This window comes from Protopterus annectens, chromosome 1.part0, assembly GCF_019279795.1.
Source record: "Protopterus annectens isolate FY-2018-M chromosome 1.part0, PAN1.0, whole genome shotgun sequence".
Lineage (NCBI taxonomy): Eukaryota > Metazoa > Chordata > Ceratodontiformes > Protopteridae > Protopterus > Protopterus annectens.
Genome location: NC_056725.1, coordinates 290,337,552 through 290,359,936, shown reverse-complemented (window position 1 = coordinate 290,359,936; position 22,385 = coordinate 290,337,552). Strand labels below are relative to the sequence as shown.

Below are 22,385 nucleotides of genomic sequence, written 5' to 3'. Positions count from 1 at the left end.
TGATGGTAATTCCTAGATGAGAGCAAATCTGGAGTACGTAGTCTCATGCTTTTATCAGTAGATGCCTGGTTGGAGCAGGTATGAGGCAGTCATCCAACTACGGAAACACCCAGAATCCCTGCAGTCTGAAGTGAGCTGCTACCACTGCCATGTATTTGCTGAACACCCTGGGGCTGTGGTGAGGCCAAAGGGCAGTGCTCTGAACTGGTAATGACTGGTTCCCCCAGCCAGAACAGTAGGTATCTTCTGGATTGCCTGTTCATTTTTATGTGATAGTAGACATCCTGAAGATCTACTGAATGTATCCAGTCATCCTTGTGCAGGAAAGACAAAATGGACTGAACCGTGACCATCTGGAACTTTTTATACTGAACCAATTTGTTCAGATTGCCGAGATCCCAAACTGGCCTCCAGTCCCGTTTTCTTTGGCACTAAAAATAATCTTGAGTAAGTTACAGATTCTTTCTGGTCTGGGGACCCTCTTTCTAGCAACTTTTTTATTTCTAGGGTTGCTGTTTTCCTCTGACTGGGTGGAACATTGGGAATTTTGCTTACTGTAGATGGACGGGGTAGGTAGGGAAAAGGTAATTATATAACCTCTGGAAATAATCCTTTGCACCCATGTATCTTTGGTAATGTCTATCTAGGCTCTCTGGTGCAGAGATAGATGACCCCTGAGTGCTTCTAGAGGTGGGTAGCTGGGCCTCTTTTCAGGAGCACTGGTAGAGTCTGTCAGAGAATTAAATCTCTGGATATCTGGTTCTGCAGGCCTCCTCTGCTGCGCAGGTGGTATCTTCCGTTAGTTTCCCCCAGGGGCAGAGGGGAACTCTCATCTCCATGGGGATCATGGAACAGACCTTGGGACCTTCTGAACCACATTTTACAACCACCCTCATTAATTCCTAGAGATGGTTCTTTGAGGAGTCAAAAAACATATGTCCGCTGCAGACAGGGTCTTACCATCTTGCTCACACTGGGAGAGTGTGTCTTTAATATTAGGGCCAAAGAAAGAATACCCAAAGGGTGTAGTGACAAAGGAGGACTTGAAGGGTTCCGCAAAATCACAGAGGCGCATCAGGCATATCGCCTAATGGGAATGCTTGAACCTGCCACTCTTGTGGTACCTTCAGCTGCATGCAAAATGAGCCTCATGGACGAATTTGTGAAAGATTGTAGGGTAGCCAACTGTGAGGCAATAGAGCTCTGTGCCTCAGACATACTGGTACCAGAGACGAATTCTGAAAGCTCTTTAATCAATTCCCTCTAAAGTCTGGTGAAGTGTGCCAAATAATTCAAAGTGCAAAGGTTGCTGAAGGATATACACGCTTCCCAATCTGTCCATCACCCTGAACTCCCTGTTGGGGGGATGGGCAGATGAACTCTGTTCTGCAAGTTCTTTCTTTGTGCCCACCATTATGACCATGGCATCTACTTGTATTCCTTTGCTTCAACACTCTCTTCTTTTTGATTATGCCAGGATCCTGTCCAGTCCTTGGGGATCGTCTCAACAGTGTTGGGTTCCTTCCACCCACTTAGAGATCAAATAAATGAGCCCATTGATGGGTGGAGTCACCCTGGAGGTAGATGGGCCAGACCAAAGGCTTGCAGGATTACCAATTCCTCTTGGGAAGAGTTACCGGTAGACCAACCACCTCTTTGCTTAAGAAACAACTCTAGGAAATCTCCAAAGAAGATGTCAGCAGGTGGAGATCTTGGGGACCCTTCCCCATCATCAAAATCGGTTATCCTCTGTGACTGACTCTTGAGGAGAGTCTAATTGCCTCCTCTTGCACTTTTTCTTCCTAGGACTTCATCAATAGGGAGTTCTGGAAGATATAAGTATACCTTGCAGGGTAGCCTGGAGACTTTGGGCTGGCTGTCCCTGTGGAGTAGAATGCTGAGACTCAAGGCACAAAGCCATTTGGGAAGCAGAAAGGAGATCTGAGTGGAGTGGACTCATCCATCCTCCTAAAGCAGAGAACATTCATCTTGAAGGCAGAGTGCTCTGGGGAGAAGGATGCTGACAGAGCTGAAAAGAAATGCTTCCAGACCATTGGCTCCCTCTGACCCAAAGGCAGTTTACCTGAGACAGAGGTCGGAGCCAGGCTGTCCAATACCAGGGCTCCAAGGGGCAGAGAAAGCTCAGACAACTTCAGGTAACACTTCAGATCCAGCAATGACACTACAGGTCTGAGAGTCATCTGGGTCTGACACACACAGAGCCAGTGCACTTAGAGAATGTATCGGAGTAGAAGATATGACAAATCTTTGGATCCAATACAGATGGTCTCAAAAGACTTGGATCCAAAGGCTCCGAAGCCTAGGGTCGAATCAGAGAAGGAGCTAAGATGGGTGGAGTAGCATTGGTAAGGGTCTCTAGACCTGAAGAGATAGGAGCCGGGAGACCGCCCATCTAAATCTGTGCCGAGAGAAACTTCATCATTCTGTCCACATCTGCTTCTGTCAGGTTTCTGGAAGAATGGGAAGAACAGGCTACTGAAGGAGATCTAGAATGGCGTCTCTCTAGAAAAGGTGATGGCAGCCTGGAAGAAACAGGGTTCAGACACCAAGTACAAGGGAGTGATTTTGGATACACTGGAAAAGACCAAGCATCTGAAGCAGACTAATCTGATGATTTAGACTTTGGAGCAGACGCATTTGAGTTTTACGAGTTGGTTCTATGGTAAGATCAGAAGATGGAGTTGAGGATCTAGACAGGTCTGATGGCTGCTTTCTGAGTTGCTCCCTATCAGAAATAGAGGGTTGAGCTCCAGATAATGATTCTGAAAATGTCATAGGCAAGAGACCTTTTAATACAAGTTTGTTTTTCCGATAAAGTAAGGCCCTCAGATTAAAAGCCTTACAAATAGTAATAAAGATAGATTACACTCATCACTGATAGGGTAAGGGAGGAATTAAAATACACAGATACTAAGAGTAAAGATATGAGACAAATAATGTGTTCACTTATCTAAGCAGAAAGCCATTAAAGGTTGAGAGCTCACAGTGACCATGTCCGTATGCTAAGGCGGCAAACAAGATCTGCGGTATAGTAGGGGACTACAGCATTATGGGTAAGAGAGGAGCTTGAGAGTTTCCAGTATCCACAAGCTGTAAAAAGTGGCAAAGTCAGATTCAAAACCAATTGTTGAGGAATGAATTGACATCATTAGCTCTGGTTATACGAGGTCAGAGTGGAAAAGCAGCAGAAATAGTAAATTTGTTTCTCTTCATAAACACTATCAAAGCTGAATTTTACTTACTCTTAAGAGTTGTTAGAAATGTTTAAAAAAAAAAAGTACCGCACCTGGAAAATGTATGATCCCCAGTCAGTCAATAAGTAAAATCAATCGACCCTCCACAAACATGTTTCTTGGGTATTTTAGTTGGAGAAGATGTATTATTTTTTTTACACACATTATATTCAGCTCTGTTTAAAAGTTAAGGTATAGTTCAATTTAATGCATCAGTAACAGGTGAATAACAAAAGAAACTAAAGAAAGTAAATTTAAACACAACTTTTTTTATAATGCTAATTCTGGAAGTTCTCTCCATCAGTTTTCACTGTCCTGTTGAAGATGCAGACAGTTCTGCAGAAAGTACAGTTGTGTATGAAGTTACCCTAACTGTAGATGTCCTACTGAGCATTGTCGCAGTATTCTTAACAGATAGGTTGTTTCTCACTGATATCTGGCCAGGGTACCAAAGCTGTATCTTCCTAGGACATATGTCCTGATGATGACCTCAGCTCATTGGCATAGGGGTATAACTGGACATATATACAAGATCCCCCTCAGACTATCTTCAAGTCAGCAGACATCTGAAGAAAGCTGTGGAAAGACACTGGTCAGCTAAGAGGGGGCTTAGTTTGAAAAGGGTAAGCAAGTTCCCTCACAGAAAAGCTGTAACATCCTGGGATAATGAATATGTGTTTGTGAGTGTAAGGCTTAGTATTTGTGGTAACAGGAAGAGAAAAGAGAAGGGGGGCTAAGGTGGGAGGGAAGGAATACTGCAAGCGATCAGTGGGACGTCTATTATGTTAAGTTCTTAATGCAATTGTACTATATCCTGATTGAGTCACTGGTGGTGGCTGTATTCTTAACAAATGGGCAATTCCCAGAGCTGTACAGAGAGAAGGGTAGCAGGCTTGAAAAGAAGGAGAAGACAAAGAGCCCAGGAAGCCAGACAGAATAGCTCTGGCAAGCACAGCCCTGGACCTGAAGATGACATCTAGCTTGCAGTGTTTTGTGAAGGTGTGAACAGATGACCAGGTAGCTGCTCCTAAAATGGACCTGGTCTCCACCCTTTTGTAGAAGGCACCTGAGGAAGCCACTGATCGAGTGCAGTGTGCTTTCGGCCACATGACTAAAGTCTTTCCATGGTGAGAGTAGCAGAAGGAAATAGCCTTTGAGATCCAGGAAGCAGTAATTCATTTGGAAACTGGCTGTTCTAACCTGGAATCCATAAATGAGAAGAACAGATTATTTATTTTATTAATATCCTTAATTTTGTCCAGGTAAAACCTCAACTGCTTGTGCATGTATGAGTGTAAGATTCTTTTCCCCTACTTTGGAGGTTGGGGAAAAAGGTAGGCAGATTGATTGCTTGGTTGAGGGTTAGCTTGCTAACCACTTTTGGCATGAAAGATGGATAGGCCCTGAGGCTTACCCTGTCTTTGTGGAAATTAAGGTTGAAATAGCCATAAGAGCATGGAGTTCAGAGACCCTGCAAGCTGAAGTCAAGACCAGGAGGAGCACTATTTTGCAAGTGCAGTGGCTGTGTAAGATTTCCTGGTGTTCAGTTTTCTGCCTTCTAGTAGGACTTGAACATCCTCTTCAGAAAAGGTGCATGTTGTAAGGATTAGAATCCTGCCATCCAGAGGATTAGAGTGAGTGAGGTCAGATTGGAATGAAGGAGTTGCTCTTTCTCTTGAGTTATTACTTGAGAATCCCTCCAAAACTAAATCTAATTTCCCTTTGATAGGTGAAACAGGAATGGGAACCAGTGCTGTCTTGGCCATAAAGGTGCCAGGATCAGGGGTTTTGGGGATTCCTTCTAGACCTTGAGAAGGAGCCGTGGTATCAGAGATAGAGGGGGTAGGCATAAAAAATCTTCCCCATCCACTGGAAGAAGGCATCTGTCCCCCAGGCTAGAAGTGATGGGTTCCTTTCACAGAAAAGCAGATGATGATGGTCTGAGGAGGCAGAGAGGTCTATCTGGGGTGTCTCCCAATTGAGATTTATGAATCTGAAAACCTATGTGTTCAAGGACCATTCTTGAGGGTCCTCCAAGTCCCTGCTTAGGGAATCTGCTAATGTGTTCTGCTGAGAGGGAGTATATGTTGCATTAAGTGTAAGATTCAGCTGACAGGCTATGTGCCAGCCTACATAAGGGCTAGGATCTTGTGCCTCACTGTTTATGTACCACCTAACTGTGTGCACCATGAGAGTGCTCAATTTCCAAAGATGTACGAATGGCTGTAGGGCTTGCAAAAGTGCTCTCATTTCCTTTATGTTCATTTTTTCTTTTAGTACATGGGGAGGCCACTCCCCTTGCATTCTTTGGTGGTCTGTCCAATCCCCCCAAGCCTAGTCTTAAGCATCTGTAAATAGGACTCGGTTGTATGGGGCTGGAATGAATGGAAGATCTGGTTGCTCCACAAAATGAGTTCCTTCTTGATGCAAGGAAGAAGAATGCGGGTATCAAGGAGCGAGAGTGCTGGGACCACGACTTCAGATACCACTGTATTTTTCTCTTATGTAATCTGGTAAGGGGCAGCATAGGGAGGGTAGTAGCCATGACTCCCAAGGCCCTGAGAGCTTGTCTGGCCAAGCAGTGATTCTCGCTGTAAAGCATTAAGAACTCACTGGCTAGGGAGGTGACCTTCTCTTGAGGAATAGAGGTATACATGTCTAGGCTGCATTCCAGAAAGGTCAGCTGTTGGGTGGGCGTGAGCAGGGATTTTTTTTTGATGGTTAACCCCAGGATGGTCAAAAGTCACACAGTGTAATTAAGGTGCTTTAGAAGAGTGCTCCTGGAATAGAAGGTCATCCAAGTAAGTACTTTCTACAGCTCCAACTTTTTTTTTTTTTTACAAGACCTAAGGGAAAGACCTAAGGGCAAAGCACTAAGCTGAAAATGTGATGGCTCACTAAAGAACTGGAGAGTTTTTCTGCAGGAAATCCAATGGGAATATGAAGACACACATCCTTTATGTCTAATTATATCAGAAAATCTTGAAGTAGGAAAGGTAGAAGCATTTGTAAAGAGAACATTCTGAAAGATGGCACTCTCAGCAAGGTGTTTAGCAGGAACAGGTTTTTCCTTAGGAAGAAAGATCCTAGAGTAAAATCCCTTTACTAAATAGGGAGGGAGGACCTAGTCTGTGGTTTCCTGGGCCAGTATGTCTAGCACGATAGGGTCTATCACATATATCTGGTTGGGAAGAGGTAGGAGTATTCCCCCAGGAGTTGGACTACTTTCCCAAGACATAGTGTGACCATCCTTTAATAATGCTTGAGAACCACTTGTCTGTGATTACAGCTTTCAGAAAGGAAAGAGTCTTTTTGAGAGGGGAGTGGAGGGGTTGGTTTTGGAAGGGGAACAAGTGAAATATAGTCACAGGGGTCTACTACTAAACTGAGACCTCCCAGGAGTGCCCTGCAAATTTTTTTCTGGGAATCTTTTCATAGGAATTTTCCTTTGCATATGAGGTGGTGCAGGATCTCTCATGCCAAAACAGGTATATTTTGCTGCATAATTTCTGTGCAACCCAGGAACTGCAGAAAGCAGAATCTGACAATGGTGTTTCATTGTATTGCCCTGTTCCTGCAAAGCCTTGAAAAGACTGGCAGTTTGTGAGCCAAAAAGGAGCTTGTTATCCAAGGGGGAGTCTACAGTCTTAGCCTTGAAATCGTCTGGAATAGAATGGCCTCATAGCCAGGCATACCACACTGAGCCAGTAGCAGCTGCCCTGGAAGAGGAATCCACAGCATCATAGCTGCATTTTATATTGTACCTGGTCTATTAGAGACTACATACTCTGTTGTGACTCCGATATCTGTGGCTTTGTGAAAGTCTTGCTTAAGGACTGTAGAACAGAAAGTAAGCATTTGGTCACTTGAGTTTAGTAGTTTATGGTTCTGAAGGCTAAAGCATAGGAAGTGTACACTTTCGTAACCCACCTGTCCATTGCTCGAATGTCCTTGTCACTGAAGAGAACATTAGTGCCACAGAGAAGCTTGGAAGGTTCATCTGAGGCCAGGGATAAAACAGCTGGGTCTGCCGCAAGGTTTTTGTAGAGGTACTTTAGATCTTCTCCCTGGCTGCATAAGGGGACATCAAGTGCTTACGTTTTTTTTCTTTTTCTTAGGGGTGACATCCACCTGAAGCAGATTTGGGGGTTCTGAGCCTTGGTGCATTTCTATCAAGGTACTGGTAATCTCTTCCCTCACAAGGATCTGAGGGACTCCTGGAGGGCCCTCTGAGATAATGAGTTGCAGTTCATTAGAGGATTCAATCAACTGCAAGGCCTCAGGAGCCACACTGGCCTCTGGTGGGGTCACTGTAAACAGCTTGTGAGAAGACAATTGGCATACTGTGGGTTCAACCACCTTATAGAGTATGTCTAATTCTGAGACAATGGAAGAATCCTGTCTAGGTCTTTCAAAATTTTTTCTTAGGTGGGTGGCCGGCCGGCATCCAGGCCTTTTCACATGGTGGAGTGGGCCAAGCATTTCAGAAGATGGATCTCAAAGTGTGGATACCTAGACTGTTGAGTTTTATGAAGAAATGACTGACAGGGCAGGATTTATAGTCATGTTCAGGACCTAGACAGAAAAGGCATTTAGTGTGCAAGTCTTTGTATGGAATTTGTCAACTGCACTCACACTTACCCTTCCTAGCTTATATCTAATAACAATTAGCAAAACAGACAAAAGTTTAGAAAAGAGGAATCCCCAAATGGGACACTTACCTGATCTGACAAGCAAAGTTACGGTACCAAGCGACCAAAAACTGTCACAGTCCATCAGGTGCAACGACCCACATTTGGGCTGTTGGTGAGATAGTCTGGGAATCTTGTACATATGTCCGACTTAATACCCCTACTCCAGTGAGCTAAGGTCATCATCTGGACATATGTACTAGGAAAGTAAAGCTTTGGTACGCTGTCTGGACACCATCGAGCTACAACCCAAGAATGCTGCAACAGTGACTCAGTCAGGAAATGTGCTATTCTGCATTGTCATTACAGATTGCATGGGAACTCTGCTTCAGCATGCTAATAAAAAGAATGGGGTCATCACAAAGTCAGTGTACCACCTTCACACAGTGGAAACATACAAGTTATGCATACTGTGGTCAGGTGCCACAAGGTGCCATGGTCTGGTTACTAATGTTTTTCAACTTACAAGCCATGAAGACCACTCTTTTTTTTTTTTTTTGAAGGGGTGAACCCACCCAGACATAAATAAAAGACAGTCACAGGGGCAACACAAGTCAAAATGCAATGCTGTTGAGGTGTCAGTTTCTAAATGCAAAATTCAGATCTGAATATACCACTTGCAAATGCAGATGCAGTTTGCTTACATTATCATTTTTTTTTCTTTTATTTGGCATTAGATTGACCTTCGGGATGATCCCAAAACTTTAGCAAGACTGAGTGATATGAAGGAGAAACCTATTGTAATGGAGCAAGGACAAAAGCTGGCAAGAGAGGTAAACACTAAAGAAACACAGCCTTTTAAACGAAGAAAATGTTTACTTAAATAATTATTTTCTACAAATATATATAATTTGCATTCTCCTCTGGTAATCTGCTTTCTGGTACTCAATAATTCTAAATAACACTTGCTGTATCAAATTAAGACTATATTAACTTCATGAAAATGAGTTCATCTAGACATGCTCAGTGAAAATAATTCAGCAAACACTGATATTTCACCAAAATTCTCAGCAGTTTAAGACAACATTGGAATTCTGTGAAATGCATTTTTCAGGGGAACAGTCCCAATGCAATCCCCAAAATTCCAAGAAGACAACATTTGGGAACAAGGAATTCACATATTTAGTCTGCTGAGGTTTTTGTGACCTGTGAGTTGTTACAGTGTAGTGCAGGGGGTGTGGAGGATGATCCCAAACTTGTGTGTCTGCATCTGCGTTTTCAATGGTTAGGCCCATAATATTATTGTAGTAATTTTGATTTTGACTGAGATGGTACTGTTTCCACACTGCCCACAAATGTGCCATGTTGACGAATTAGGTTCATTGAACTAGTCTATGATGAACTCATTTTAATGACTTCCGGTACCACATTTGACTTCATAAAGGAAAATTACGGCTTGATAAACAGAGTAACTATGGCAGTAAAATATTACTACTTATTAAGAGTTAACTACAAGGATAAAGCCATCAGCACATACTGCACTGCAGAGTGAATGAGCATTAATGCACTTAGTGCATAGTACTGTGAACCAGGTGTTTAGGCCACCTTTATAGTTATGACTTGTGGTTTATAACCCTGTTTGTCAGTGGAAACTTCTTTTTGAATTTATGTTCAAGCAATTCTATATTTGTTGTATAATATCTTGTTTAATTGTTTCTCAATATTCTAATCACTGTATGCTGCATCAACTGTTAAACTCTGACTTTAACTCCTTTTACATGTTCTTTGCTCTTTGTACAAAATAACTACGTTTATATAATTTTTTTTTTTCATTTTTTTACTATGTATTTGGAGCTTTTCTCCCCGGGCCTCCCCTGAAAACGGTCACCTTGTGTCCAGTCGGACTAACTGATAAACAAATGGAAAATAAATAAATTAACCATAATAGATTTTATAAATTACGTGAACTTGTCGCAGTAATAGTCAGAGGACTTCAGAGCATTAAGTAACAAGGAAACATGATAGAAACAAAATGGTGTTTTCCCCTTGATTTTCTATTAATTTCTTACCATGCAAAAGAATAATTACATATGTACAAGAAAGCCTGAATAAGAAGCTTAGTTGTCTAACAATTAACAGTTGGCTTAAGTCCACAGATTTTGGGAATAATTGTATACAGTTATGTCAGGCTGCCATTAAGGTTTTAAAACATGTGTGTTGTTTGTCATATTAGGATATACTGTATCAACAAAATACAGCATCAGAGTAGTAGGAATTGCCCCTCCGTTTGATACACAGCCTTACTCCACTGTGCATCTTCTGAGATATATTTTGTTCTACCAAGGCAAGGTATATATTCAAATAGAAGTAGCAAGCAATGATTTTTGAGGCTAACCAACACTCTTTCATTAGGATTGGGCCATCTAATGACTCAAATTCCATTTGACAAGTCTGCTTTCACTCCTGATAGGCATGTCTTTATGAATATATTTTGCATTCCCACTAGCATCTTGGTCTAGATTGATAGAATGCAGTACTATGTTAGAGCTATAATAATTGAGAAAAGTACAGTTTTGTACCTACCATAACTGTAGATGTTCGAGTGTACACCCTGCTGCAGTCATCACACTTGGGGTTATCCTGTCATCAGGCGGTCCCACAGTCGGCCGGAATTCCAAAGTCTTGGTCTGGCGTCGGTTGCTGTCGCTTCTTCCCTGACGTCAGTGTGCCAGGGGTATATATAATGCATCCGACGCCATTTTCTTCAGTTTTTCTTGCCCCAGATGTCAGGTGCCCCCAAAAAAGGTGGTCAATAATTAGTACCAATTTAAGAAATTTTAGCACAAACACAAAATCCCTCCAGTTATAAGCAAATACATCAGGAAGGTATTGTAGAGATTTAGCCAGTTATATCAGAGGGGATGGAGGGAGGGTAACCTGGACTGCAGCAGGGTGTACACTCGAACATCTACATTTATGGTAGGTACAAAACTGTACTATGTTCATCATGTTACCCTGCTGCAGTCATCACACTTGGGTAGAATCCCAAAGCTAAGGATGGGTGGAGGAGTCATAGAGGGTCAGAGGAGGCTAGAAGGCCCTGCAGAACTGCAGTGGCGAAGCCAGCTCTAGTCTTAGAGTAAAGTGGTAAGTGATAGTGTTTGGTAAAGGTGTGTACTGAACTCCAAGTTGCAGCTTCCACAATCTCCTTGGTTGGAACCCCCCCTGAGAAAGGCTGTAGATGTAGCTGTTGCCCTGGTAGAGTGGGGCCTAATGGTAGCAGGAACAGGTTTTCCATGATGGGTATAGCAAAAACAAATGCAATTTCCTATCCATTTGGAAATGGTTTGTTTTGATATAGCCTTCCCTTGTGAAGCTGTAGCATAGGATACAAAGAGCTGGTCAGATTTTCTGAAAACCTTAGTTTTATCCAAGTAGTAACGAAGTTGCCTGTGAATGTCCAAGGAATGCAGGAGTCTTTCTCCTTTGTTCTGTGGATTTGGGAAGAAGGTGGGTAAGTGGATGGTTTGATTTAAAGCCACACTGGAAACCACCTTAGGCATGAAGGAAGGATTAGTTCGTAGAGAAACTCTGTCTTGATGGAAAATGAGGAAAGGTTCCACTGCCATTAGTGCCTGCAGCTCTGAGACTCTTCTGGCTGAAGTTATTGCTAGCAGCAGGGCAGTCTTCCATGATATAAACTGTAGATCTGCAGAGAAAGCTGGTTCAAAGGGAGGTAGCATAAGTTTTTCCAGAACAAAATTGAGGTCCCATGTTGGTGTAGGTGCTCTCCTGGGGGCCTAAAGTTTTTTGCCCCTCTGAGGAACTGCCTTAAAAGTGGATGTGAAAATAAGGGTGGATCCTTGTTGTAGTGGGCTGAAATAGCTGATGCATGGATTTTAATGGAAGAAAAAAAAAGTCCTTTGTGCAGCATCACAGTTAAATACTGTAGAATCTGAGGCATTTGAGGCTGAAGTGTATTTTGGCCTTTAGTTTGGTTCCAGGCACAAAACCTTTTCCATTTGTCCGAGTAGGCCTTTCTGGTGCTGGGCCTCCTAGCTTCCAGAAAAACATCCATAACTGCTTGGGAAAGAGGAGCTGGCTGGATGCTTAGGTGATTTGCCATGCAGCCAGATTTAAGGTTTTGAGCTGGCTGTGTAGAATCTGATTGTTTTGCTGTGTGAGCAAATGGGCAATTTGTGGTAAAATCCAAGGTGGGCCCTGGGCCATATTCCTTAATAGTGGGTACCAGTGCTGGCATGGCCAGTCTGGGGCTATGAGTATCAGTCGTGGTCTCTCCTTTTTGACTTTCAGAAGCACCTTTGTGAGGAGAGGCAATGGAGGGAAGGCATATACTGTCAGGTTTTTCCAACTGAATGAGAGTGCGTCCACTTTCCAAGCTTGATGGTGAAGAGTCCTTGTACAAAATTTTGTTAGTTGACAGTTTTGGGGGCTGGCAAACAGGTCTATGTCTGGAAGGCCCCATTTTTTGAGTTATTGCAAATACTTGTGGATCCAGTTTCCACTCGTGGGGGTCCATGATGTTTCTGCTGAGGTTGTCTGCCAATGTGTTCTTTTTTCCTGGCAGGAAGTGAGCTTGTAACTGAACTTGGTAAGCCAGTGCTGTGTTCCACAAGGTCATTGCTTGCCTGCATAGAGGGTAGGAGTGTGTACCCCCTTGTTTGTTTATGTACCACATTACTGTGAAGTTGTCCTGGATGTAATAGGTTCTTGAAGGCTGTCAGAGCATTTTGTACAACTAGCATCTCTTTTTGATTGATGTGCAGATTCCTTTGATCGGCAGTCCATATGCCTTGAACGCACTTGTCCTGCCATGTGTACCCCCCAGGTGTAGCCCGATGCATCTGTTGTCATAGTTTGCCTGGCTGGGGGCAAGATGAAAGGCTGACCCTTGTTGAGGTGACATGCCTGTGACCACCATAGAAACTCCTGTTCTAGGCAGGGAATGAGAGATATCATTGTGTCCAAGCTGTGGCTGTGTTGAGACCATACTCTTTTTAGGTACCACTGCAATTTCCTCATGTGCAGCTTTGCAAATGGTATTAGCAGTATGCAAGATGCCATGAAGCCCAGGCCCTGCGGAATTTTTCTTGCAGGGAGTTGGGTCTTTGTTGCCATTGTTTTGAAATATTGAGTCAGTTGTAGTTTGTCTGGCGTCAGATAAGCCTTCTGGGTCATTGTATTCAAGATGGCACCCAGGAATGTCATATTTTCTGAGGGTACTAGTTTTGATTTCTTTTCGGTTACTGTGTACCCCAGGCAACTTAGAAGATGTTTTACAAAAGCCAGATGTTGTAAGAGGATGTCCTTGCTTTCTGCTTGGATGAGGCAGTCGTCCAGGTATGGGTATATTTGAATTCCTCTGTCTGCAGTATGCAATTACTGGTGCCAGGCATTTTGTGAAGACCCTGGGTGCAGTGGATAAGCCAAAGGGCAGTGGAGAGAATTGGTAATGGGTTGAACCTGCAATGAAATGGAGGTATCTTCTGCAACTTTGTCTGAGAGGGACATGCAGGTATGCCTCTTTGAGGTCCAACGTTACTAGCCATGCTTTCTTGCCCAACATGGGAAGAAGCTGCTGTAGTGTCAGCATCTTGAATTTGGGTACTTGTAAGAAGATGTTTAAAATTGAAAGGTCCAGAATTGGTCTCCAGGCATTGTCCTTTCTGGGCACTAGAAAGAGTCTTGAGTAAAATCCTTGTCCTTGATCCCGTGTAGGTACCAGCTGAATGGCTCTCATGTCCATGAGAGCTGTAATTTGTTTTTGTGCCTCTGCCCATTGATTTTGTGGCAGGTTTGGCCATTCCTCTTTTCATTGGCAAGGTGTGGAAATGGAATCTGTATCCTCGTGAAATTATGTCTAGGACCCATTTGTCCTTTGTGACAATGTGCCAGTTGTCTGAAAAAAGTGTGAGTTTCCCTCCCAAGGGAGCTGCCAAGAGAGTGTTGCTTGGCCAGATGAGGTGTAAGTCATTGAGTTTGCCTTCTAGTAGTTTGAGGCCTGTCTTCTCCTCCCTTCTGTGTTGCAGTGCCCCATTGTCAAGGTTTGTATTGGGCTTGTGGTTGTCCTCTGCCTCTTGGACGTCTGTATCTATCCCTCTGTGGTCTGTCAGTAGCTGGAAAGGACCAATATTTTGTTGGCCAATTTCTGCTGAAACGAGGGGGCTGTACCTGTAGAAAATCTTTGACTGTCTGCATAGATTTTGCCTTATCCTCCATTTTCTTTAAGACTTCTGCTTTAACTCCAAATAGAACATCCTGCTGTAAGGGTGCATCTAGAAGCTTTGCTTTAACATGATCAGGCAGAGTTTGTTCCTTTAACCAAGCATGCCTACATATAACAGACCCAGTGACAGCTGCTCTGCAGGAAGCCTCTAAAGAATCAAACCCACATTGTAAAGTATGTTTGCCCACCTGTTCAGTTGCATGCAACAGATCCTGTATTTCTTTCAATTCAGACTGTTGGGGGAGTGTGCTCATTTTTTGTCTTAACTGAGACATTAGAAATTGCTGATATTTTAGCATGTGAAATTGGCAATTTAGTGCTCTCATAGCCAGAGTGGCTGAGGTGTAAACCTTTTTCCCCCCTCCTGTCTAGTGCTCTAGAGTCCCTTTCAGAGGGTACAGGATTTTTTTGCCATAGAAGCCTTAGCCGCTTTGGGACCCTGGGAGATCGTCTCTGAATCAGCAACAGGGTTTTTATAAAGGAATTTGTGGGAGTCAGGCACTCTATAGTATCTGTCTGGTTTGGCTGGAGCAGGAGGCAGAAAATCTGGGTTCAAACTAGATTCTAAATAAACATCATCCACAATGTCTAAAACTGGGGGGGGATGGCAAGTGGTCTGTGCTGGGGGAGTAAAAGAAACTCTCTGAGCCTTTTCTTTGAGTCAGAGTAGACCTGACCTTCCCAGTGAAAATGTTCCCTCATAGTGTGTAAAGTTTCCCCAAAGGAGTAGTCTTCAGGAGGAGAAGCTGAGGGAATAGAATCCTCAGCATCAGAATCTTCATAAGGGGAAAAGGAGTAATCTTGGTCCTCAGAGGAGACTGGGGAAATAGACACTTGATCAGAGGAGGCATAATCTTCCTCTTGTCGGGTGGGGTTTGGGAACCCCTGATTAAAGAGATCAAATATTCAGCCATTTTAAGCATCTGTTTCTTAGGCATGGGGCCTTGAACTGGAGACTGAAGTGCAGTCTTTTTTGGTTTAATAGGAGTCTTAAGCTTAGGATATGTTTTTATGGTGAGCGTTGTCGGTCTGAAGACGCCTTCAGAAACCGAAGGTGTTTCTGCAGCACCGACATCTCTTTCTGCAGTGTCGTCGGTAGGGGCTAAACAAAATGGCTGCGTCGGCCTAGCACTCTCCGCCAAAGGCTCCGAAGTGGTCTTGGGTTCCAAATCTGCAGTAGTCAGGGGCTGCGTCGGAGCCTCACTGAAGACTGGTGAATCGGAGACCTGTCCAGCCGAGGCCTCGGAGTCTGGCTTGGGTCTAGACTGCCTGCCCTTATCCTTGCATTTTTTGTGCACGCCGGTAGTCGGTTGCTCCGACGGCAATGTGCAGTTAAATTTTCTACCGAAGTACTGTCGTGCAAAATCAAAGCGTCTTTTTATAGTACGCTTATTAAACCTAGCAGAAAAACGACAACCAGTGACGTCGTGGTCTGGGCCTAGGCAAGGTATGCAGTAAGAATGAAAATCCTTATGAGGTATTTGCTTCCCACAAGAAATACAATTGTTAATGTTTTCTGACATCGGTCTGAGGCAAGAAAAGTTTCCCCAATGGGGTACTTAGCTTTATTGAAGACTTCAGATCTGAAATTCGACTTCAAAAATCTCAGGAGTCAGCCGACCGGCATTTGCGAACTGCTTCTGCTTCGGGCACTGCGCAGCAAGAAAGACTGAAGAAAATGGCGTTGGATGCATTATATATACCCCTGGCGCACTGACATCAGGGAAGAAGCAACAGCAACCGACGCCGGACCAAGACTTTGGAATTCCAGCGGACTGCGGGACCGCCTGACGACAGAATAACCCCAAGTGTGATGACTGCAGTAGGGTAACACAATGAACATCATGTTGCTTATCCTCATGCACAGTAAAAATAATACAGTTGTGTATTATAGGTAGGTACTAGGCTATCGGCCCAAGGGCCTACGTAAGCCTAGCCAACAAGGTTCCCTGGCTTACACCACCCAAGAAAGTTATTTTCCTGTGCGACTATCGAGCAGAGACACAGAAGTGATCCTCAGGGTGTATTTCCCATCCACTCATCAAGATTTTTCTTGAAGAGTGCTAATGAAGAATTTTCTTGACATAGATGGGTAGCCTGTCCCAGAGTATAGGAAGTCTCTGCGACAGGAATCTATCCCTCCAGCATGTCCTGTTTATTGTGGTGACAAGGTTTAGGTCCCTAGAGCTTGTAGCTCAGAGGGATTGAGATTTCTTTAGGTGTAGCATGTCCAACAGCTCTGGGTTTGATATAGCTTTATATGTTAGGCAGACATCACCTCGGAGTAGGCAATATTCTACAGAGTAAAGCTGGAGATTTCTGAGACAGTCATTGTAGGGCATTTGTTTGAGGCCAGTAATTCTCTTTGTGAGGTACTTCTGTGGCCTTTCCAGCTGCTGCAGATGTCTTGTGAGGTACATTCCAAAAGGGATGTTGTACTCTATAATGGGTCTGATGAGTGTCGAGCAGAAGGGAACAATGACCTTTTTCTTCCTGGATGAGAACCCTTTTATGATGAGGTGCGCCACACAGAAGGACTTCCTGACCACTGTGGTGATGTGACTATCAAAGGAGAGACTACTGTCCACCTGGGTCCCAAGGTCTCTTATCACACATTCAGTGTTAAGTAGATTGCTGCTTATGTGGTAGTTCATGGGTACAGAGTTTTTACCAAAGGGGATGACACTGCACTTTTTGGCATTGAGCTTGAGGCCATGGCTCTGACACCAGGCATCTGTCTCAGCGAGGCCCTTCTGTAGGATGTCCACATCATTTGGGGACTTGACTATGGCTCCTAGTTTGCAGTCATCTGTGAATTTTTGTTAGCCAGAGGCCTTCTGTGTTAGCCTGTACTTCAGAGAAGTAGATAACAAACAGGAGAGGTCCCAGGATTGAACCCTGTGGTACTCCACTTGTCACTAGTTTGAGGTGAGATTTAGCGTTTGCAACTTTTACAGTGTGGGTTCTGTCAGTGTGCCAGTTGGCAACCCATCTTGTGATGTAGGGATTTATACCTAGTTTAGTGAGTCTAGCTATAATTCCAGAATGGGGGATAGTGCCAAAAACCTTGGCGAGGTCAAGATAGGCTGTGTGAACCACTTTACCCTCCTCTACGGCTTTGGTGACTGCCTCAAAGAAGTCGATCAGGTTCAGGAGGCATGATCTGCCTTTCACAAACCCGAACTGGGTGGGATCCAGAGTTTGGAGGTTACCAATGTCTTTGTTTGAGTTCCATGATGATACATTCCATGGCCTTGCAGACCAGGCTCGTCAGGCTAATAGGGCGATAGCTCCCGGGATCAGTGGTGGCTTCCCCTTTGTCGAGTGGGATAACTGTTGCCTGTGCACCATTCAGTGGGCACAAAGCCTGATGTGAGGCTGTTATTGAACATGGTGCTTAGGTGGGGAGCCAGTTCATTCTGAAGTTCGAGTAAAACGCAGCCTGGGATGTTGTCCAGTCCCATGGATGCTGTGTTTTTGGCTTTAGAGAGTGCAGCTTTTACCTGTGTAGTTGTGATTACAGGGACTCTGCATTCTTCCTGTATAGATATGGGTCCTTTAGGGGGTGAGGGGGGGTAAAGTTAGCACTGGACCTATCTGCCAGGATGTTGGCAATATCAGTTGGTTCTGTAATTTTCGTGCCGTTGTGCTGTAACTCAGAGCAGATCTGGGTGTTGCCATTGAGATTCTTAACATAGCTATAGAATGCTTTGTGGTTGTCCATAGAATTAGTGCCAATTTTGTTTTCGTAGCTAGCTTTGGAGCTTTTTACTGAGGCTGACCATGGAGCTCCTTCACTCATGGGATTTTACTCTCTTTTGCAACAGTTTCTTCCTTCTGTTGTACAGTTTGTTTATGGCAGAGGACCACCAGATTGTCTCCCCTTTTTTGGAGGATAGCGTCTTGGTTCTGTTTAGGATAACATTATCCATGCACCTCGTGTAAGTGCTTATAGAGTGCATTTGTGTAAGGATTCAGCAGTTGTAACTGTATTGTCCATCTGCATGGGTATCATGAAGTTCACCACTTCTTAAGAAGCGTGAAGTTGGCTTTGGAGAATTTTTTTACCATGGTTTCCTTAATGGGGGGCATGGGGGCAGGATGTGGATATCAAGGGTGATTAGCTTATGGTTTGATCAGACCAGCGAGGAGTTGACTTCAGGTGTGGAACACCGGTCACTCATGTTGGTAATGACTAGGTCTAGGATATTGTTGCCCCTGGTAGGGGTGTGGATAAGTTGATCTCGGGCATTGGAGTTTATGAATTCCAGAAAGCGTTGAGCTAAGGAGTTGGTACATGAGTAGTTTTCCCAATTAATGGTGGGGTAGTTGAAGTCACCCATTATTAGGGTGTTTGGTTGAACCCTAATATTTTCCAGTACATCAAGAAAAGTGGAATGGGAATCCTCGGGCATGGTGGGGGATCTGTAGCAAGCTACAATTTGGATAGCAATTTTGCCCATAGTTGCACTTGGATAACCTCGGATGCATTATGCTGAGCAACTAGCCTGGAGGTGTGGATATCCTTAATGAATATGGATACTCCTCCACCTTTGGTGTTTTGGTCCAGGTTACATGGCCGAAAAGTGTGGTATGAGTAGTAGCCTGGTAGTGCAGGAGTGCTCTCTGTAGCCTTGAACCAGGTCTCAGTCACTGCACAGATATCGATGTTCTCCATTTTAAGGAGTGCCTCGAGTGAGTGCATTTTGAGATTTAGATTACCCTCAGTTTTTGCTTGCCTGTTCCTGTTACAGTGGTGAATTTGTCATTTGAACCTTGCCTAAAAAAGGCACTATAGGGGCTGGCAAGAGCCTTAGCCAGTATCTGGAATCCCAGGGGCGACAGGTACAGGCCATCTCTGGCAAAGCATCGTGGTCAGTCGACCATGTCATCCCAAGCAGACAGATACTGGATCCACTTAGAATGACACCAGAAGCTCAGCCAATTGTTGAAGTCAATCATTTTGTCCTTGTACTGCGGTATCATTCTGGGCGACGGCAGAATGCTACTCAGGGCTAGGTCATACCTGCTTGGGCTACAAGATCGGAGAGCTCTTCCATGTCTCTTTTCATGTAGTCCAGGGAGGTACGTCTCAGGTCATTCACACCACCATAGACAATGACAGAGTCATATTTGTACTTGTTGTGGAGTGACTTAAGTGTGTGGGTTATGTGGCGGATCCTGGCACCCAACAGTAACCTCCTCCTTGTTTAGACTGGTGAGTGGGACATCAGTGTGCCTGACTATAGAGTCACCTATGACTAGTGCGTTGGGTACGTTGTTTTCCCTTATTGGCTGTGGTTGAGTGGCACACTAAGTCTGTCGGCTATGTGTCATTTGGGTTGGTGTTGGGGGATGGAGGTTGCTTGCGTTTCTGCTCTGGAGGTCTCTGTTGCTTAGATTACTATTGAGAGCCTCCGCAAATGTTTTTGTGTTACGTGTGGATTTTGGTGGTGTAGATTTACTGAGACTATGTGATGAGTATGGTGTGGTACAAATGTTTACCTTCTCTTCTTGACTGTTAAGTTCAGTCTTGGTTGGAGAGAGCTTTACCTCCAGTTTGGCAAGATAAGTACATCTCTCACAGGTTGTAGTGTTGGGTGGTAGGAGGAGAGGGTTGTCTGTGTACATGAAGCAATTCCTACATTGCCTCAAGATGCCCAGATTCATCAGATAGACAGGAGAAAACACTGGGAGCTGACCCTTGGACATGCCTGAATAAAAAACTATTTTCCTCTAGATAAGTGAGAAAAGTGAGTACAAGAGCTGTTTTTCTCTAAGCAAGTGAGAAAAGTAAGTACAAAAACTGTTTTCCTCTAGGTAATGAGGAAGGTTGAGTTCTATAGTAATTAATGGCTTATTTAGTGCTTACAAGTTCTGAACAAGTGCTGAGCACGAATAAGCAAATTTAAGTGTTAAAACTAAGAATCTGTATCTGCACTAGACGAGTTACAGGACAGAAACAAGTGCAAATGCAGGCTTTCAAATCAGAAAGTTGAGAGAGATGGAAAAGATTGCCCAAATGGCCAATAAAAAGAAGTTGTATACCTACCGTAACGTTCCATGTTAGTTGTCTTCATCTCGCCTTCTTTCTTGCTGGTTGGGGATCGGAGCCGATCCTTGGCTCCAACTCGGAGCTGTTTACTGGCTCAAGGCTACCCCTTATCCCATGATGCCTAGCACTAGCTACCCAGATCTCGTTTGTAATAGCTAACCCCAGACATAGCCAGAGAATCAACCTGTCCAAACAAACAGGTTGAGCATACCTGTCATACTCTCTAAGTCAGTAGAGGAAACAAACCAGAGAACACTCAGCCAGTGAAACCAAAACTCCTGTTGATCCAATAGGACAGGGGGACGGAGGGTGGGACGCAAGAAAGAAGGCTAGATGAAGACAACTAACATGGAACATTATGGTAGGTACATAACTTCTTTATGTTAAGTTGTCTATCTCACCTTCATTCTTGCTGGTTGGGACAGCGTCCCTAGCACCTACAATCCTGGGCGGCTCATTGGAACAGACTCTTCAGAACATTGGAACCAAAGTCAGTCAGCTCTGCTCCTGAAGACCATATCTAGCTTGTAATGAGAAATAAAGGTATGAGGATTTGCCCACGTAGCAGCTGCATAGAATCCATGGGCAACCTAGCTTGGAAGGCTACAGAGGTGACCAAAGCCCTAGTAGAATGACCCTTTGGTTTGATAGGCAACTCTGTTTCTCAATCGATAAATGAAAGTAATAATGTGAGACAACCACCAGGATAAGGTCACTTTGGAAACTGAGAGACCTTGTTTGCCTAGAGTGTAGGAAAGGAATAGCTGGTCCGACTTCCTTATATCCTTAGGCCTATGCAAGTAAAAATGCAATTGCCTATGAACGTCCAATTGGTGTAATTTGTATTCTGCTTTGTTGGTGGGGTTAGAGAAAAACACAGGAAGGTCTATAGATTGGTTTAAATTGTTTTCTGAGCAGACTTTCAGAAGGAACAAGGGATTAGTCCTCAGAGCAACCCTGTCCTTGTCAAAAAACAAGTATGAAGGACGAACACATAGTGCCTGAAGTTCAGAGACGCGTCTGGCTGAAGTAATAATAATAGCTACCAAAAAAAGTGTTTTCCAAGATAGAAATTTAATGGAGCAGGATGCTGCAGGTTCAAAGGGGGGCATAATTAAGGAGGTTAGTACCAAATTAAGGTCCCAAGGAGGAGGGGGATCTCTCACTGGAGGTCTGAGGAGAGTAGTCCCTCTTAAAAAGGCTTTACAGAGCTTATGAGACATAATGTTTGAATTAGACAACCCAACATGAAAGTTAGAAATGGCCGCCAATTGAACCCTGATTGTAGCAGAAGCGGACCCAGAATGAAAAAGTTGTGCTAGGAATTCCAAAATTTCGTGGACTAAGGCTGAAAAAGGATCTACGTTCCTAGCCTCTGCACAAAAAGAAAAACGTTTCCATTTGCTAGCATAAGTCTTTCTAGTTGCGGACTTGTGAGAGGAGACAATAATCTCACACACGGCCGGGGAAATGATGGGAAGCCTGGCTAAGGTTGGAAGTGGAGCAACCAAGCTGTGAGCTGGAGTGTTTGGAGGGATTGATGCAGCCTTTCAGATTGATGAATCAGTAGGTCTGGAATCGGATCCAGAGTCCAGGGCTGATCGAGAAGGTAATGGTGCAGGAACAGAAGCCATATCTGTCGAGGCAAGTAGGGGGCAATGAGGATCATTTTGCAACCCAACGACATTGCTTTCTATATGAGTTTCGGTATCAGGGGAAACGGAGGGAAGGCATAAAGAAGTCCCTGAGGCCAATCGTGGACTAGAGCGTCTCTGGGTGTGTGACCTGGAAGCGGAAGAAGGGAGAAGTAGTTGCTGTATTTGCTGTTGAAGGGGGTGGCAAAAGGATTGTAGCAAGGCTGTCCCCATTTGCGGAAGATCAGATCCACAACTACCTGATTCAGAGACCACTCGTGAGGCATGAGAATAGCGCTGCTGAGCCTGTCCGCTACGACGTTGGACCTCGCAGGGATGTGCATCGCAATCAGAAATCGTTGGGAAGAAATCGCCCACTGCCAGAGTCTGAGTGCTTCTCGACATAGGGGGTAGGACTTGGTTCCGCCCTGCTTGTTGATGTACTAGACCACTGACATGTTGTCCATTTGAATTGCAATGGTCCCAGAAGGGAGAGTCTTGAAGAGCTTGCAATGCTAGGAGCACGGCTGTCATTTCTAGGACATTTATATGCAGGTGGTACTC

The 22,385-nt window shown here is 44.2% G+C and overlaps 1 protein-coding gene across 1 annotated transcript in view; it reads left to right on the top strand.

The window, feature by feature from the left end:
* Positions 1–22,385, top strand: part of RHOQ (ras homolog family member Q) — a 792,805-nt gene that overhangs the window by 733,580 nt on the left and 36,840 nt on the right. Inside the window, exon 4 of the mRNA XM_044059848.1 lies at positions 8,623–8,718. Within this exon, the coding sequence (XP_043915783.1) occupies positions 8,623–8,718 (96 nt within the window). The remainder of the gene's footprint in view (positions 1–8,622; positions 8,719–22,385) is intronic.